Raw genomic sequence first — 19,621 nt, 5'->3', positions numbered from 1 at the left:
GCCCTCAGAGGTTTTATGTCACTGCTATTTCCAATGAATTTCTGCAGTCATGTCCAACACCCAGGCACCAGGATGAGTTATAGAGAGCTGTGGGGGAAAAGCTGCCTTCATTCCTCCACATACAGAGCATGCAGTACCCTCAGCCTGGACTCAGCATCTCTCTCCTCCTTTAGTTCTTGGAGAGCAGCAGAGATGACAGTTTGGGCACCATTTATGCACAACTATGAATAAAAAGCTGTACAAGCAAAAGAAGTCAGCCATGAGTTCATCAGCGGAGTGCTAAGTGTTTCTAACTTTGCTTTTTGCTTCATGCAGCAAACTAAGGCTTCTCGCTTCCCTCCCACAGTACAGGGGAATGTAAGGCAGAGTGTTGTGAGCTGTTTAGCATTTGAAATACTTGAAATAGTCAAACTCACAGCTTTTATGTCTGTGTGTTAGGACAGAGCAACATTTTTAACGTCTTGGGAGTGTTTATTATTAATGTTCATGTTGCGGCTCGAGGAATGGTGATGTTTCCTGTTCTGTTCTTGTTATGTACCAGGGATCAGAATGATAAATCCACCTTTGCGGGGAGTCAGCTTTCATCTGTTTGTTTGCAGGAGGATTTGGAACATGCAGGGTGTTTCTGTTGGCTGTCAGGACGGGTTCAGCACACCTTAGGGCTGTAAACTGGCCCTGAGGAACATGGCTTGAGGTGAAAGGAGACCCCAGGCACTGGTTGGTGTGGGGTGCCGAGCTGGAGGCTGTGGGTGGGAGCACTGCTCAGCCCTGCAGCAGAGATGCTGCCATCAGGTCTCTTTAAGGAGCAGGAGATGTAACTCCTGCAGACACCACCAGCTCTGCAGAGTTAAGGCTCTGTGGTTCCCCTCTGGTGGCAGCTAACATACAAACAGGGAGAAAGCTGAGCAAAGGATCTATCAGATTTAACTTCAGAGCCCTGGGCTGGAAGCAGCTCTGAGAGCACATTGGTCTGAGGCTGCACTGTGACCACTGCTGCAGTGCTCCAAAGGCAGCAATGGAGCAGGGAATCCTCTCCTGGTGCAGCACAGAATTACATGGAGGCCATGTGGGGATTGGATGGGAATCCTCTCGGGGGGTGTGAAATAAATCCAACGGCAGCGAGTGGGTGGTTGGCTGGATGGTAGAATGAAGAGAACAAACATCGCCAGCAGGAGTCAATTACGGCACTCATCTTATTAACAAACACCCCAAAGAGTTCATTTTGCCAGCGCTGTGTGCATGGCAGGGCATGATGGCTGAAGTGAGAAAATCCTCCTCCAAAGCAGAGCAGGGTGGGAGCACCACCAGCAGCACTGCAGGCAGTGAGCACCCGACACCCCGGCGGCTGTCATCAGGACAATAGGAGCTCATAAAGCCCTGGAAATAGATAAGGTTGTAAGTAACATTAGATGGAAGATACGATTTCTTTCAGGAAAGTTAATAGACGTGCGTTCCAGGCAGGTCAGCAGAAGATTTACAGCAATGTGAACTCTCTGGAGCCACGCAGGCAGTGAATGCTGTACTCACAGCCTTGAAGTTGCCCCTTCTCAGCACAAAGTGACCATGGAGTGTTGTGTAGAATCGGTACTAAGAAAAAACATAGTACCAAATAGAAGGAATTATTGAATGAGGTGTGATAATTCATCACCAGCTGTGCATTTTTGCATCCTGGTGCATGATATTGTCCTGTTTTTCCAAGGCTTTGTGTCTTTGGCATGATATTGTCCTGTTTTTCCAAGGCTTTGCCAGGAAACCAATGGCAAGCAAGGCCATTGGAAACCAATGGCTCCACGGTGTGAGGATCCGTCACCTTTCTTTCTGTTGGAGTTATTCAGGTCACGTTTGTGACCTCAGATGGCCTCATATGAATCTGAAGGGAAATGGGACCAAATTAAGGTCTTGTCTGCTATGCTTGTCAACCCATAATGCAACATCTGAGTGAGCAGAATGACTACTGAGCAGTTTTTTTTCACCCGTGACACTAAAATTGTGACAATTCTTTCCAAGGCCAAATACATTGAAAAGTAATAATCCTGCGATGGTTATAAATCTGTCTCTCTATCCTGATGGCATTGCTGTGTTTCCAACCCAAGCCGTTCTATGAAATAACTGCTGCTCATTGCTCGCCGTGCCCAACACCAGCTCTTCCTTGGGGTTTGGCAGCCACTGATGCCAACACATTTCCTCCTGCAGAGACCCTGGGCTCCTTGAAGCAGCCCCGTGCAGATCGACCCCCAGCAGCATCCCCACCGCAACCACGCAGGGATTCAGACCGCTACTGCCAGCTGTGTGCCGCGTGGTTCAACAACCCCGTCATGGCCCAGCAGCACTACGATGGCAAGAAGCACAAGAAGAACGCGGCCAGGGCTGAGCTGCTGGAGCAGCTGGGGAAGACACTGGACCTGGGTGAGCTGCGAGGTGAGAGCGTGGGGCTGCATGGGGCTCATGTGGGATTGTTGGGTTCACCTGGATGGGATGCGCTGCTTTGAGACACGTGAGGTTGTGGCCTCATCCCCAAAGCTGCTTTTTGTTACAGAGATGTAATTACGGGAGGAGAGGGAAGGGGCCTCCGGAGAGAGTGTTCTCTGTAGTCTCCAATTACAATCCAGCATTTTTGACTGAAATGGGCTGAGCACAATGTGCAGGTTTGATTTGCAGCACCACATGGGAGAAACCTGCCTTACCTGCCTTGGCTTAACATTCGAAAGCAAGTTTTTTCCCTTGCAGAGTGCAATAATTTTCCTTTAAGTGCCAATGGCCGCGCAGCGTGTTGTGCATTTCACCATCTCAGACCCTCTGGTGCTGCCCGGGGTGACTCAAATCCGTAAATGATTCATGGGGCTGAGTCACTGCATGGAAATACGCGGGACGTGGAAGGGCCAAGCTTGGGAGTGGTGGGGGATGTCATTATCTGTAAACAAACCCACAGTGATGCAAACAAATGGTTGGGCTCCTGCTTAGCAGAGCTTCAGTCCAAGGACAGTGCCTTGCCCAGGACAGGATCTGTGCTTCCAAGCAGGTGGTTCTGTATGGCAGATGGGGCCATGCGCTGCTCCCAGAGCAGTATTCAGGGATGCTCCATTGCAGCTGGAGGCTGTGCTGGAGGTTTGGGCACTGCTGCAGGTGTCCTGCAGTGCTGGGTCGGGTCATGGCCGCATTCTGTCTGCTCCCCCTGTTTGTTTTGCAGCCTCGGTGTTGGCTCGAATGCAAACTCATTTCCTCTCCGTGTATCCCCAGCTTTCCCATCACAACTGAAATATTAATTCTATTTTGTCTGCTGTGGGAAATGAACATTTGATGCGTTATGTAAGCCCAGGATGAGCAGTGTCAGTCGAAACACAACATTTCAGGAGCCTTTGATGTTTTGATAATGGCTGTGATAAAATATTTATTGATAAATATGAGTGTGTATTTGAGAAATAAGAATAGAGATGTATTTTTGGACAACTGATATTTATAGGAAACAAAAGCATCAGTTCTTCTTGCCGAGTGCTCATCTTGCAGTTCTGAAGTCTTGTGCTGAAATGAGAAAGGGGAAGGGGGGGAAGGAGAAAGGAGCCTCAGCCATAGCACAGCTTCTCCCATCTGAATGAGGTGTAGATGTCCATGAGTGCTCCATCCCAGGGCTGTGGGGTGAGCAGGAGAGATGACAGTGTGGGGGTGCACCTCAGCAGTGGGGCAGAATCAGTGACTGCACGGGATGCCATCACCCACAGCCTTTGCATTCTCTGTGCATGGACCAATTGCCAGAGGTGCGGATGCAAAATCAGGCAAGGATTTCAGTTTTCCCTCCTGGCTCATAATTTCCTCATATGCCTTATAAATACTTTTCATTCTGTGCTGTCAATTTTGCTTGGTAAAATGTGATTTAGCAAGTACTCTCCTGGAATGTGTTTTAATGCGTTTTATGCGGAATGACATTAATGACTTCACTTCTAAATATTTTATCGAATGGATATGAGTGCATTCAATTTTACATGAACGCGTGTCATGATTCAGGGTAGGGAATGCTGATGTGTCATGAGGACACCAAGGTAAACGTGAATGTGGATAAGGGCAGAGTTTCCTAACAGCATTCTCTGGTTGGGATCAGTGCAGGAATAACGCTGTGGAAAACTAACAGGATGGTGACAGGGTGCATTTAAATTGCTCTTAAAAAGTACTGCAGGCTGTGGTAGGAATCCCACACCTCTGTGTTTTCATGTTGAGCCCTTCAATTAAGCTTGAAATTCTCTGTTCTACTCTTCATGGAAGTGAATCAGTGCGAAGCAGAAACCTGACACTGGAATTTAAAATTCCCTTCTTTCTTTTTTTTTCTTTTCTTTTCTTTTTTTTTTTTTTTTGCGAAGAGAACAAGACAGAATTATTTGAGCGTCAATGGTTTACTGTAATGCTGATGTGTGTTTAATGCAGCAATGCTAATACCGCCCCTGATGCCCGGGGAATTCTTGGGATGTTAAATACAAAAGAGAGGAGGAGAGCAGAAATGGGTCTCTTACATGCAGACTATTAAGGGAGACAACAGAATCGGGGATTGGGAATGCTTAGGTCTGCATTTATGTGCTTAATTTATGTGAAGCTTCGTCCTACATAGCGGCAGTCAGAAGCTCTGATTGCCATCTCTCTGTTTCAAGGATGTCCAGGAGGGAAACGGGGGTTTAATGCACATTCAACCACGCTGTATCTTTGCAGTGCAAACACGTTAGGTGAGGCATAGGAGTGCCTGTTTCTGTAATTCCTCTTTGCAACCGCTGTACTCTTTTTTCCCAAGGTGAAAGAACAACGAAGTTAAATTGCATGCTCTGCAAAGAGGGGAGCCTTGTCCTTTCCCACGAGTTGTACCGACCCTCTGTGCCTTGTAGCCAGGTTTGCTCCGTTTATAGGAACCAGCAATTGCTTTTGTTCTGCCCTTCATTCTGGCAAGGCATGCAGGGCTGTGTGCAGAGCTGCTCTTATGCTGCTCCCTCCTCTGCCATGGAGGGGACCTCAGCTGAACAGATGCATTGCAAGAAAGCTCCCAGGTGGTGCAGCCTCTGGATGTGATAAGAATGGCCCCAATCTGTGCACCAGAAAGCAGGGAAATAGGTGGGACCTCAGTGCTCATTATTCTGAGCAGAACGATGCTTTGTGAGAGCCATGGGATGGCAGTGGGGGCCTCTGAGCCCTGTGTGGTTCTGTGCCTCCTTTAGGCTTCAGCAGTGCTTGGATACCCCAGACTGGAAAAGTACATAGAGAGGTTACTGTAAGGAGAAAAGTCTATGAAGTTGGGAAGGAGAGGAGATCTGAGAGTTTTCTGATGAATTAGAAGCTTGTGAGGGGCAAATGTTACTCTTTCCTTCCTCTGGTTGTGCAGCTGTTGGCACCTTCTGTCAGCTGCACTGACTCTGAGCAGTGTGGCACAGGCAGAGGGCATTTCCTGCAGCACAGAGATGCTTTTTCTCCTTGCACAGCCCTCAGCCTGCACCAACAAGCTCAGCAGATACACAACTAACAAACCTGGCTTCTCTTTGCAGGCCTGAAACGCAGCTACACGTGCAACATCTGCAACGTCACACTGAACTCCATAGAGCAGTACCACGCGCACCTGAAGGGCTCCAAGCACCAGACCAAGTGGGTACCACTGCGCTCCAGGGCCTTCTGCCCATCTTTGCCTACTGGGGTGATGAGGCATTACAGGAAGCAATGGGGCTCTGTGTGTGTGTTGGGGTGCTGGGAACACCTATTGTGCTGGGAACACCTTTGATGTACTAAGCCCCAGCAGAGGGACTGGGGATGGACAGGACCAGGCATTTCCAAGTGAAAATGTGCTGTGATTTACAGCAAATGTCCTGCCCAAGTTCCTGAGTTTAGGAGGGAAGCTGCTCTGTCAATTAGTGCAAATTATTAAAATGAAGTGATAAAAGAGGCACGGTACCGAGGAGTAGATTAATGAACTAATCTCTCTTAATATACTCACATGTGAGCTTTGGGAACTGTTTCAGGCTGGAGGACCAAGGGCAGCCCAGATTAGAGGAGGACATAAAGATGTCATTTGTTACTGAAGTACCTGAGGCAGCTTTAAGGGCTGTCTAAGTGATGATCCAGCAGTAAGCACCAATGTCTCCTTTTGCTTAAGCCACCAAAAGACAGGTGCAGCCCTCCCCTTGCTGATGTTAGACCTTCAGAGATTCCCTTTGCTATTCACTTTAGCTCTGTCCTATTTATCCGCAGACTTATATCTTTATTAGAGGTGATGATGTGTGGTGCAGCTCAACCTCCTGCTCCATGCCATGGTTGGGAGGGATATGGGAGACAGCTGTGGGGTGCCCGTGGTGGTTGTGCAGGGGATGGGGAGCCGCAGGCAGCCCCCACCCCATCTCCCTGCTCTTTGGTGTGTGCAATGCAGCTCTGCCCCTCTGGGCTACACACAGGGACAGTGCTGACCGATCAGTGTCAGTGCCATTGCTGGAGAGCAGAGCTGACAGTTCGTCCTGTTGGAAACCCGAGGTGGGAGCAGCTGCAATGTGCTGCTGGGGCACGGAGCTGTAATTTATCCTTCCTCTGCCAGGCTTTCAGTGTTTGTGTTATTATCGCTGTCATTGCTGCTGTTGTTATTGCAAAGGAAAAAGGAGTTGGTTTCAAATCAAAGCAGCCTCACAAACATGAAATAAGTGACGTGCAGAAAAGATGCACTCCTTGTGTTCAGCGTGGAGCGAGTGACTGCCTGCCATTCCCTGCTTGGTGCCCACACCTCCTGCTTTGTGTCCCAATCACCTGCAGTTAGCAAAGTCCCATCTCCAGCCCTTACATGATTCCTGCAGAAAGAGGATTCCTTTCTCCTCTGTTGCTTTTCCAAAACTTCTTTCCAACTGACAGAAACTTCAAAGGCACTTTGCTTCATTCTTTTCCCTTGTCTGAATTTGGAGCCTAACAGTGCATTTGCTGCAGAGCATTGGGTTGTTGTCTTCGGCTGCAAGCAAAAGTTGGGGCAGAAGGAGCACAGGAGTGGCTCCAAGGCTGCAGGACTTGCACCATTCTTCCAAGGATCTCTTCCTTTCACAAATTAATATTCTTATCTATCGTTCCAAATTTAGTTTCTTATCACTCCCTGCTAATGATTTAAGTCTCGTCCCCAGAGATTTTCATGAGCATTCAGTACAAAGAGAAACAAAGTAATGGATTTGTAAGAAAGCGCGTTACAAATGTAATAATGGAATGCCAATTAGAGACATTGGTCTGTCCAATTTCTATGGGCAATTGCTCTGATTATTCCATTTCCTCTGTCCATTGTTCATCCTTATCCAATCATCTTTGAGCCTATGGATCCCAGCACTGCACAACTGTAGGGAAGTGCAGAAGAATGGGAGACAATGGCTCAGCAGCTTGGGTTTGTGCAATACAAAAGCTCTTCCCACCCTATAATTAGTGCGTAACCAGATTTTGCTCTCTTTGTTTGAAGGCATTTCTGTAGCTTCATTGTCCTCTATATGGGCAAAGAGTGCTTTGCGTGGTGGGGGCCCTTCCCTTCAGTGCCTGGTCCAACATCTTGCCCGCTGGTTTGTGCTGTTCTCATTACTGTGGGTTAGCATCAAGGCTGTCCTCTTCCTCGTAACCCACATTGAAGCTAATGCATTGCAGTTGCCAAGGCAACAAAACATTTCATGTAGCTGTCATACTTAATATCATAAAAAAGGAGTTGTAAAGGAAGAGGTTTAGCTTGGGACAGGCAGGGTGGTGATTGCAGGCTGCAAGCTGGGGGCACCCATAACGTAATGGGGAGATGAGTTCTCTGAAAAGCTGCTTTGGCAGAGAATAACATTTATGAGAACTGAGATGATGAGTAGATACTTATAGCTCCAGAGCTCTCCAGAGGGCACCATGCATCCAGGCCGTTGCTGGAGCTGCTTTAAATAACCCAGCTCACAGCAGCTCTCAGGCAGTGCACTGTGGGATGTGGGGCTCAGCCCTTTGTTTGCATCTCCGCACGATGCTGGAGGAAAAGTAGCTGGAAGTGCCTTGGCTGATGTTGTGGTTGTTGAATAAAAATGTAGGAGGAGGCAGATGGTATCGAACTTGTCCTTATCCTTCTGGTCAGTGGATTTACAGGGCAAGGTAATGAATACAGTGAGTGACCTCTCCAGCCAGATAGAGAATGTTTCTTCCAAGGTCCCCATCCTGCCAACATCACAGAATCATCATAGAATCATCTGCCCTGTGCTGCTGGGAGCTGCAGTCCGATGTGTGGGCACGCTGTGCAGGCACTGGAGCTGGACTCTGGAACATCTGCAGCAGGGAGGAGCTCCAAACCTTTAATTAGGGATTTATGAACTGTGCAGTGGTGATTGAATCATTGTTTGACTTAATTTCCTGAAATAGATGTGGGTTTTTTTTAATCTGCCCTTCTTCCTTCCCCAAACCCAGCAGTGCTGAGCTCAGCTGTCCACGGCCAGCCCTCCATTTCAATGGGGATTGATGGCAACCAAAAGATGGGGTTGTGAGGAGCTGCAGAACGAGGTTGTGTCATATCTGTGCTGGCCTTGGAATGGGCTGAAAGTGACAGAATTCCTCATTCTTAGTGGTTTGATGTAAACTGTCCCCTCCCAGCCCTTCTTGTGGCTGTGGGGTCGCATCCTGCATAGCCCAGATGACAAATGGGCAGCTCAGGAGCAACAACAGCAAGCTTCGTGCTTTTTTTAATCCTGATTCAGAACACAGATGTCTAATTGGAATGGGGCATTTATTAACATAAGCTGCTTGGCTGTTCAGCCATTGCAGCTAATCAAAATATTGTAAATATCATGCCTGGACAAATGTCACTCTTCACCGTGATTGCATTTCCATATCTTTCTCAATCTATTTCAGAAAGCATAAACAAATATTTGCTGCCTGTTGTGGCTGATGGCAACTTCTATTGGCAGCAGAAATGTTTTCTGTGTGTTTTCTGTGATGGAATGGCGGCCACTGCCTGAAATATAAAGAAGCCTTTGGAGTGATAATAACTCTAGAAGATGAATAGTTCTAAAAGGTAGATGGAACTGAAAGGCATTCTAATTTGTCATTATTTCAGTGGTTCCAGAGATCAGCTGAATAATTACACTGCCTATGAAGAGCAGCAAGTAATACTTTCTCTCATTACAGGATTAAATTGTCTCCCTTCCCTTTAAAGTAAGGGGAAATGAAGGTATCTCTGGTATCTGCTGTTTTGATCATAATTTAAAAGCCCTGGAATGGTGCAACTTGGTTTTGTGGTGCCGGGTATGCAGATTAATTATTATAATGCAAAGCATAAACAGCCCAATTTCAGTCTGATATCACCCAACCAGGAACTCCTCCTTGGCCCAAAGCTGTCTCCTGTTGTGAGTTTGCAGTTGGTGCTGATCTCATCCATTAAAACTGAGGACCTAAGCAAAGCGCCCTTTTTCTTTCCACAAAACCCATCTCTATGCTTAAAGTTTCCAATATGTTTTTACAAACGGAGCCATCCTCATTGCTCCCATTAAAAAGTCAGCCAAGGGAAACCCAGCAGGGCCCTCTATCTGAACCAGGGCTGAGTGTGACCCTGCTCCATTTCTCTGTTGCAGCCTGAAGAATCAGTAGCAGCTCATGGGATGGAGCGAGGAAAAGCACTGAGGCCTCACCTGCAGGGAGGAAGGCTGCTGTCCTGGACACTGACCCCATGCAGTGGATGACTGACACGTAATTAACCCTCGCTTTGGACAGATAGATGGATATTATTATTTTATTTTATTTTTTAATTTTGTGGTGAGTTACAATATTTCAATGGATTTTTTTACCCTATCAAGATAATATTTATTCAGCACAGAGTTTAGAGAATGATAACTACTACCCTGTAAATACGACACTTAATCATCACTCATCGCCACAGACAGAGGAGAGAAACTATTTGACTTTTTCCTATTTATTCTTAGATTTCTTCAGAGTATAAAACTATTCTATTCCATTATCCACACTAGTGATGTAATCAGTCTTCAACCAGAAATAAACATACTTCCTTCACCTTCTCCAGCATGGTTTTGTGCCGACACATTGACAGCCAAAAGTGAATCGCAGGGATTGAATAACGGATGAATGTTTTCCTTTCCTCTTTGTCTTCAGAGAAACAAATTAGGATCCTTTTCCTGCCATTAGGACTGCTGATGGGTGGATGGGAACTGTCTGCTCTGCTGACTTCGGATGCACACTGATGCCCAGCACTCCTTGCTCTGTTGCGGAGTGGTGGGTGCCAGGCAGGGAGGCTGCCACATAGTCTGCTTGCAGGACATGGATATGAGAGCCCTATGGGAACACTTCCCAGTGCTGGCTGCTCCGAAGAGCCCCCTGGTCCAGTCTAAGGGCTGCACAGCCAGAGCCCCATGGCGGGGAGCGGATCCTTGCTAACAGGGAGGAAAAAGCATCAAAGGATTGGAAGGAAAACTGCGACAACCTTGGATGTCCAGGAAGAGTGTTGTGTGGAATCCCAGCTGGGTCCTCATCTGCAGCTCATCTGCAAAGTGTGAATTCCTCTCTGGTGTTGGGGTGAGTTGAGATGTGAGTATCAACCCAGTGGAAATGAGAGGGTTTACAATGGTGTTAGGCTTTCTGCTGCAGTAAGCAGAGAGAGACCAGATTTCTTGCCTCGCCTGCTGCAATGCGAAGAACTGAGATAACCAAGATCAAATTTCAAGTATGTCCTACAAGCAATGCAGAGCAACCCTTGCTGTGCCCCGTGTTCTACCAGCTCGTTTAGTGCACTTTGCATGCAGCGAACCTGTCTTGAGAATGTTGATAGAGATTAAGCACCACCTTTTCCAGAGCAATCTGGTTGGTTTATATATCTGTAGCAGCACAATCCTTCTGAGACTGCCCATTTTCCTGCTTCTGCATCTCCGAAATAACAGGTTCTGACATCTCCTCTTTGAACACGCTCAACCAGAGGCTGTCTGCTGTCTTTGGAAGGGAGTGGTGATGCCTACAGCTCCATCAGTTCATTTACCAGAAATGCAGCATCTCAAAGTGAGCGGTGCCCCGTTGCTGTTGGCTCTGCGTCGGGAAACTGAATTTAACCCACAGGGCCTGCAGGTTTGTGACTTCTCTGCCAAGTGAACAAACTGTCCATAGGTGGTTGATCTGCGTCCTCCATCCGCTTCTCTGCACACTGATAAATCAAAGGGAAGGAAGAATGTGCAGTGCTTTCAGTTGGGCACATCACCTGGAAACCTTCAGCTGTGGTGCAAATGTCATTTGATGTGTTTGTAGCATCACTGCTGTCACTGAATGTCTGTGGTGTGGTTGTTGGTAAGTCAGCAAGCTCAGTAGCAGAGGCTGCTGTGAGCAATGCCCACTCGTGGAGGAACAGAAAACAGTGTCACTGCTGCTGGCAGCTCTGCCCTTTGTGCCTCTCCTACCCTGGGATGTTTGCTGTAGGGCTGTGCTGCTGCACCCAATGGGCAGTGCAAAACTGCTCAGCTCTCCTCCCTGCTGGCAACGTTGTGCCACTGGTTTTAATTGCTATCTATCTTACCTGGGACTCTGAAATCCCGCACTACCTCGCTACCTGTTAGATGAAAACAAACCCTTTTTTGTTGGTGAAAGTGATCATTTTACCTTGAGAGAAGGCAATTAAAAGCCTGAGCTCACCAGATGTATTTCTAAAGGACTCTTTGCAAATCTTTGGGATAGAAGAGAAATAATTCTCCTAAATCAGGAGGCAGATCAATAACACACGTTGCTCTGCAGAGGGCCATGTTTATTTTGCCTGCCAGCAATGTAACTCAATAGACCCCCACCAGTCGAAGGAGAAATGAGACCTCTGTGGTTTTGCATTGTGAGTTTCCTGTGTCTGTGTTTTTTATTTTGCTCGTTTGTTTTTGTCATATGAAATCTATTGGCAAATAATGGGCAATGATCAGCACTTTATTTTCATTTGGCATTTAATCAAAGGGAACATGTTACATCTGTACAATAGCTGGGCTAATTGCTCAACCAAACAGGACAAACCATTGTTCATCCTCACGGCTGATGGAATAAATATGAATATCATCGTGTTCGATCGTAGAGATTACAAAGAAAATGGGGCAAAGATCCCAACTCCCCTTTTTTAGCTGCAGCAGGTGGGGGGCACAGAAACAAAACTGAGATGGTGGAGGAAAATGACTGCATTGCTGAGGAGGACAGGAGTGCATCCTTGCAGTGTGACCTTTGGTGCTGTCACCTCTTCTGCCTTCAGCTGTGCAGAGGGAAAGGTTGAAAATGCTGCCGAATGGAATTGTTTACTTTCCAGGGTCATTAGAAGTTCTAAAGAAGCTCTATGTGATTAATCTGTGCTCTTGCATCAATGCCTTTCATGTGTGCAGGAGAATGGGCTGTTTGCAGATGAGTAAGCATCTCCCTGGCTTCCATAGCTGTGGGGCTCTTTCATTTATTGTGGTCTGGGTGATAATGTAATGCTGTGTTTCTGAAAGTAAACTGCCTCTTTACAGCAGGAACGTGTACAGAAATAGGGCACACCATTCAGGTGGATGGGGAACTTTCTGAGCTCCCTCCCCTCAGAAGGAGCCTTTTCCCCACAGCCCTCTGCTTCCTTCCACCTTGTGCTCAGGTTGCTGCAGAGGTGATGCTGCCATTAGAAAGGAGAATTTCCTAACTTGTGTGCTCAGGTAATCACAATGAGCTAATTGCAGCAAATTAATTACAGCACATACACAATGGGCAGGTGTACAGAGGGCTCTGCTCCTGCTGCAGTGTGATGGGGCTGTGTAGCCAGGATGGCCCTCCCCAGCTGTGCTGCCTGCCTGCATGGAAGCGACAGCCGTGGGCTTTGGTCCCTAAATCCTTCTAATCTCTTGCTTTTCTGAAGTTCGTTAGGCCTTCAAAGCAAGACATAAAAAGACAAATCTCCCGGTGGGAAGTCAGCGATCCCTGCAGAACTGCCTCCAGACCGCACGCTTTGCTCTGATGTTGAGATGGGGACTGCATCCCAAGCTTAAAGGCTGTGCAGATACATCTGGGATCTTTGGCAATGGAAGCAGTGAAACCTTTGCATCCCTCGAGGTTGGTTTAAATTAAAGGGTGAAGACTTCTGCTTATAATTTCTTCATTAAAACTACACAGGCTGCATTTTTCATGCAGCACAGCCATAAATTACAGGACGTGACTTCACTCTGCTCAAACATTTTCACAGCTCAAAATTCCAGATAAAGGAGTCTGTAAAGGTTATAACCATCGGTTTGGCTGTGTCACACACACACGGTCCTGCAGAGCAGCATTAACAGAGCACTGCTGGTGGCTGGAGGTGTGATTCTAACACCAGAGCTGTGATCCTGTAGATGAGTTCTGCTCAAGTTTTGTAGCACACACCAAAACTGTTCCTCAGGCTGTGATGTGGAGCTGCCTGCTAATGTCTCATAAGGCCACTGGCTGCCTTCCTGTGCTGTTCTATGCTCAGATACATTACAGCACAAATAATACATGTTTTCTTAACCGGCTTCCCATGTTAAGGCAATAAAGCACTATGGCAACAGTCTGTACAGTGACTCTGCCCTGAGGCACAACACTTCTTAGGAAGAAATTAATCATGGGAGAAGAATGCTTCCCGTGTGTAAATGGTGTTTTCTTTGTTAAGTTCCTCTTGCATCAGCCTCATTAGCAAACCATGACCTTTAGATCCACCTTCCTTACTCTTGGAGTTCAGTGCGTGAAATCCCTCCTCCAGGCTGTGCCAGGTGCTCACCTTGGTTCTCTGGGTATTTCTGCGTCCTCTCCCACCATTAGAGCAGATTGGAACCTCCACGTTTGCTGCAGTGAGAGGCAGAACCCAATTTAGTTGTTAAATATTCATAACCTAAAGGAAGAAAGAGCAAATAGGCATTAAAATCCCAATGTGTTCCACACTTATATTACTTCACTGAGCTTATTGCAATACTTCAGGACACATCTTTTAGCCTATTTCCAGTACCAGAATGGAGATGATGGAGGTATTCCCATTGTCCCAGTGATGTTTCTCTTTGCCTCGTGTGTTCTTCCAGGCAGCTGCAGGGCTCTTCAAACAGAGCCATGTCCATTTGCAGGTCCCTGCCTGGAGGTGTTGCTATGTTGATGCACTGCTGATGCCAACAGCTCACCAGCACTGAGCAGGGTGTGCTATACCAGGGCTGGAAGGTATCAGCAGTGGTCCCTCTGTGGTCTGCAGCTCCCTAATTGAGCCTCATGGTGTGCTCGTACATCTCTGACAGTAGCCTATGTCTAATATGTTTTTAATCAGCGTGTGCATTTCAATTTGCATATTAATAGCAAGGAGATGTTATTGTACGGTGCTGTTGATGAGGCGGCTGTCATGCTCAGCCTTCAAGCTGAGCAGAGAAAGAAACCACATCTATTGTATAAGAGGTGCAATTGCACATGTTTTACCATCTACCATTCTCTATTTATCTCTGCCTTTCATTTTCCTTAATAGCTCAGATGGGTGCGTGCTTCCCCCTCCCTTCCTCCCCCCTGTGAACAAGCATAGTTTAAAAGGATCTTTTTGGCTGTTATGACAGCTCCAAGCCAGCCTAAATATCACATTTCTACTGGACATTTTTGACTTGCAAAGTGGCAAAAGCTTCATTTCTTTCTGCTTTCCCTACCCCCTTTCTCAGCTCTTCCCCTGCTGTGTCACATAGCACTGACGCTGCCAGGGCTCTGGAGTTTGGGAGGTGAGTTTTGTGCACGTTTGTTTTGCTCTTCACCTTCCTTCCCACTTGGCTCAGCAGGAAAATGGCCCGAGGGCAAAAAGCCAAGAGTTAAAGGAGAGAAACTCAAAAGAGAAATGAAGGAAACTGGAATCAGAGGGAAAAAAAAGTGCATCCCCAGCAGCCTGACTGTTCTAATCGCTGTTGGAGCTCCCTGGCAGGTGGAGGAAAAGTCAATGTTTTGGCCAGCATGGGCTGGGTGCCGAGGAGCCTGCTGTGTGCAGCTGGGACTGAGCAGCAGCATTCAGCCCGGCCCGCTTTTAGTATCACTACATTTCCAGCATTGCTCTCCTAATCCGGGATCAAAGCACGCAGTCAGCAGACGGCATTTGGAGGGAGAACAGAGCTCTGTTTTCCATCCTTTCCCCTCTGCCAACAAAGCTGTTCTTGCTGAGGAGCTCCCAGCACAGGGTATGGGATCCCACTGGCTTCTAGGAGCAGATCTCTGCTGTCCTGCAAGGAGAACTCAGGAAGAGCCCCGTGGGCATCCCCTGTGCTGTGCAGAATGGCAGCATCAGGCACACAACTGCAGAGCACAACAGGCACCGCTCGTAGTGCTTTGGAGATACTGAGTGATAACATTTCGATAGAGGAACCTCCCCACCAGATGGGAGGCGGTGCAGAATTAGGGGGTTTTCAATCACAGCGGCTCCATGAGAAAAGCAATGCAGCTGCTGCTCTGAAATGAGTCTGAATCCTGCAGGCATCCACTGCTGTGCGGGACAAAGTGCTGCGAGGTGGGAGAAATCCCCGTCAGCATTCACTGCAGAGAAGGTGGATGGAGTAATGAGAGCAAGCAGAGGCGTGGGATGGATGTTTCATTCCAGAGCTCCAATCCATTTGTATAATCATAGTTGTTATCGCAGGAAATGTAAATAACTGATTGAGTTCAAATGTAGTGTTTGACAACGCTTATTCTTTGTGAGTACACACTGAATTCTTGGGGAATTACTTTATTTGATCAGACAGACCCGCAATGTGTTCAACAGCCCTTTAGGCATTTAGGTAGGACCATACTCTGTGATTTTTCTTGCTCTCCAAAGCATAAAGCCTCTTACAAGTTCATGTTTTAATCAATTGCTTGAATCAAAGTATGTGGCAGTTTGGCAGCTTGCCCTTTGCTGCACTGCTATAGCTGCAATAATAGCAATAATGGTATCATGAAAATACAAAAAGGCTGCTTTGCACCTTGTCAGCCCACAGCAATGAATAACCAGGATGACCTTAATTTGCTTTCTATCGGATGTGTTGGCCCTCAACCTTCAGCAGCATCCAAGATGGACATTGGAGCCACAGTCCATCTCCCCACGCTAAGCAGCCTCCCTAATTAGCGTGTGTGCATCCCAGCAGCTGCTGCTCTGATCAGGGTCATGCGAGGGCTTCACCCTGTGCAGATTTTGCTCTGTTAAGGATGGATGCTGCACTCTGCAGCCAGGACAGAGCAGGACAGACCCCAATGTGGTGATCCCAGGGCTCTTTGCAGGGGGCTGTGGTGGCCAAATTGAAGTGAGATCAGCACTGTGGGGATGGAGGGGGGGTTCCAAAGGCCTGGAGAGAGCTGCATTCAGAAATAGATCAGAGCAGCACTTCCATCCAAACGGGAAAAAATAGTAAAAAGTGGCTTCAAAATAGCGCTGTCTGTGATATCCCACTTGTGCACCCTTTTAATGAGGCTGGTGCTGGTCTTAACAGGAGAATGGCCTCAATTCCAGTACAGCCTTGTGCTATTGATACAATGCTTCTCTTAATGAGGGCGTTATTATCTTTGTTTGGAAATGTAGAATGCAGCAGATGCACGGTGTTAAATAATGGAACAAGAGACTCAGCGGGAGCCAGGAACATGGATGGTGCCCTACTGGGGACGAGGGGGCCCTCGGATGGACACTGTGAGGATGTGCTCTGTGTTCATCCCTACAGAGCAAAGCATGGAGATGTTTGTGCTGCTCGGTTCTTCGAATCCTCTGCTGAGAGAGGCTTCCTGCTTCAGTGCCATGGAGCTCTCTTCCCTCATTCTGCCTTCGGGGCCAATCTATGCCTTCAGTCACTTCTGCAGATGCACCTTTGGCAAGGTCTGGCCCAAGCCCTGCTGAGTCTCTGTACCACCACTGCCACAGCTGCCTCCCCCCGCCCTGCTATGAGTCACTTCCAAAGACACTTTTAGTTCATTAATGCAGAGATGCATTAAAATGAATCTCAGTAAAATGGCAGTGCTGATAAAAGCAGCCCCCATCCTCCACCCACTCTGTGCCCCAGTTGCTCAGGTTCGTTTCTGTCTTTGAATCAGACAGAAGGAAGCTCCAGTTTTCTGCAAAATCATGTCTGGGTCCCAAAGGGAGCCTGGAGCAGACACACAGTCGTCGTGCTCCTGCAGGGACACTGGGGTGCAACTGGAAGCAATGGATTGCTTTGAGGGCAGTGGCTTTGTGGGGTATGCTGGCATGTGGTGTGCAGTCCTACACAGCCCCAATGAGTGTGTTTGTGCTGGAGATGCTCTGAATTTAGGATGCATTATATGGAACAAGACCATGCGGTAACTGAATGACAAAAGGTTTTTTAGCACTGATGCGTTGGAGATGGTGATCATGGGATGTTATTCCAAAAGGAAAAGTCAAATGGAAACGGAGGATAAATAAGCAAGGACTAAAGCAAAGCAACTTGTAGGGGCAACCAAAAGCATCACTGGGATAAATCCTTATAGAACAGAACTGATGAGCCACATGATGATATGCTCTTTCCTAGTGAATTTACTCAGGGGCAGCGAGGCACAGCTGATAAGCAGGGCAGTATAAATCAGCAAGGAGTCCAGTACAGCCCAGCTGCACTGATGTGACCAGAAAGCTCCATCAAACTATTATATCATTTGCACAAGACAAGCTGTCAAACCTTTCTTTATCACTAGAAACCAACGTTGTGGTAAAACTCATCATTATTTTGAATGTTGTCCTCAGCATCACATCGGTGGCCACTTAACAATAAGTGCCTACAAGCCCTGAAAGCAAGAAGGCAAAATTGGCAGGAGCACAGCTGAGAAGTGCTGAGCATTACTATGGGGCCTCGGGCATAGGGAGTGTGGGCTGTGGGGCTGTCAGGATGTGGGGTTCTGCCTGCAGGCTTTGCAATAATGGGAACAGACACTGTGTGAGCTCCTGCTGACGTTCACCTTCATCATCAGCTCTGTGTAAATCAGTGTTAGTTGTGGCGGTGGTGATCTAAGAGTATAGGCAAATTAAGGTTTATAGTAAAAACAAAATGTATAGCAAAATGCACAGCGTTTAATTAGAGCATCCGATATAGTTAGGACATGGACAAGCTTTAGGGCAAAGAGGCCCCAAAGGACTTCTCTGGGTCTGAAACAGAAACAAAAAGCTCCAAGCAAGATCCAGGCTAGGAAGAATAAATTCAGCTTCAGTTTAACATAATTATGGCAACAAATTAGAGAGTTAGGAGGAAAATCTACCAGTAAGCACCTGTGAAATCAGCTGTTATAAACCTTGTGTATCGTTTCAAATCTGGGATATTTGAATCCTGTTACAGCCATCCCCTGATTCCCCAGTACTTAAAATGCACTTATTGTTTTGCAAGGGACAAACAAAGTGGAACTGTCACTTGGCAGATGTGGGTTGCACACACTGTGATCTGCCTGTGGGGTTGTGCACAGCGTGTTGTTTGTATGGGGCAGTGCCCAACCTGGTTACTTCTGTTCCGAGAACAGCATCTCTGTGTACGTCCCATTTCTGAAGCAAGCACAATCACAGATGTATTTCATAAAGGAATGTTAAAAATAAATCATTTGAAATCCAGACTGGATGGTTGGATTTTCTCTTCTGGGGGAAGATGGATTTCCTTAAGGGATGAAGTGCTATGGGATTGCAGAGCAGCAATGCTCAGGACTTGTGGGATGACCTTTGATGCCTCACGTAATGCAGAACTGCTTCACTCTGCTGTCCTACAGCCTCAGTCTTACCCTTGCTTCTCTCCTTGCAATTCATCCATTGCTATGTCTGTAGCTCCTGCAAAACCACTGCTTGGCCTTGCCCTGATGAAGCATCATTGCACCTATGAGTGCAGGTCCCTGCTGCACTGGGCTCATTAACAGCAACACCTTGCAGCTGCTGCTTGGGGTGTTAGTATGGCTCTCTGCAGGGGAGGTCTGGTAAGTAGTTGCTTTTCTTATTGTTCTAATATCTATGAGCACCTCATGGTCCAGCTGTTTTGCTCACAGCTGGGAGTTTCTTAGCAATGTTTGCTCAGGTTTATTGGTGGTACTGAGTGATGTGGTTTAATGAATGTGGTAGCGATGGGTTGATGGTTGGAGCAACCCTGGATTGGCACAGCCTGGGTCATCCTGTACTGCTGTAGCTTGCAGGGCTGTGCTTTCAGTGGGGTCTGGGAGCTCTGAGCTGTTTGGAAGGAGGCAGCTCTGAGTGCTCAGGTGGTGCAGAAGGGATGTGCTGAGCTCTGTACCAATTCTGTGGAGTGATGGAGTTGCCAAGGAGTAAACCATGGATCAGAAGCAAAGATCTGATCTGCTCTGCTGGCTGTGACCCACTGCTGTATGTGAGTGGCTCCAGAAGCTTTTGCTTTAGAAATGTGAGGCTTATTTTGCATGTTCAGCATTGCTATAATAGTTGCAATAGCGCTTACGATCCCAATCAGCTCAAATCTCTGCCAGAAGTATTTTAAGCAGCAGTTCTGTAACATCAGTTTCTGCTCCCATTACCCAGGAGGAAGGCCTGGGGCTCACTGGAGACTGCTGCAGTGCCTGTGGCTGTGAGGAGAAACGCTCATTAACTGCCTTATCTCCCCTGAGCTGCACAACAGATTGTCTTCCAGGCAGTCAGTGGCACCAGCAGTTCTGCTGGGCTGATGCTGGAGCTACTATGAACAAACACTATAGAAATTCCTGTGTGGAG

General features: G+C 47.3%; 1 protein-coding gene across 1 annotated transcript in view; it reads left to right on the top strand.

Moving 5' to 3' along the window:
* Positions 1-18,510, top strand: part of ZMAT4 (zinc finger matrin-type 4) — a 42,928-nt gene extending 24,418 nt beyond the window's left edge. Inside the window, exons 5-7 of the mRNA XM_015883173.2 lie at positions 2,194-2,418; positions 5,514-5,610; positions 9,561-18,510. Of these exons, the coding sequence (XP_015738659.1) occupies positions 2,194-2,418; positions 5,514-5,610; positions 9,561-9,576 (338 nt within the window). The 3' untranslated portion in view covers positions 9,577-18,510. The remainder of the gene's footprint in view (positions 1-2,193; positions 2,419-5,513; positions 5,611-9,560) is intronic.
* Positions 18,511-19,621: the final 1,111 nt, after the last annotated feature.

The sequence above is a fragment of the Coturnix japonica genome, chromosome 22, assembly GCF_001577835.2.
Source record: "Coturnix japonica isolate 7356 chromosome 22, Coturnix japonica 2.1, whole genome shotgun sequence".
Taxonomy (NCBI): Eukaryota; Metazoa; Chordata; class Aves; order Galliformes; family Phasianidae; genus Coturnix; species Coturnix japonica.
Note: the sequence above shows the minus strand (reverse complement) of the source record. Positions and strands in the feature narration are given on the sequence as shown.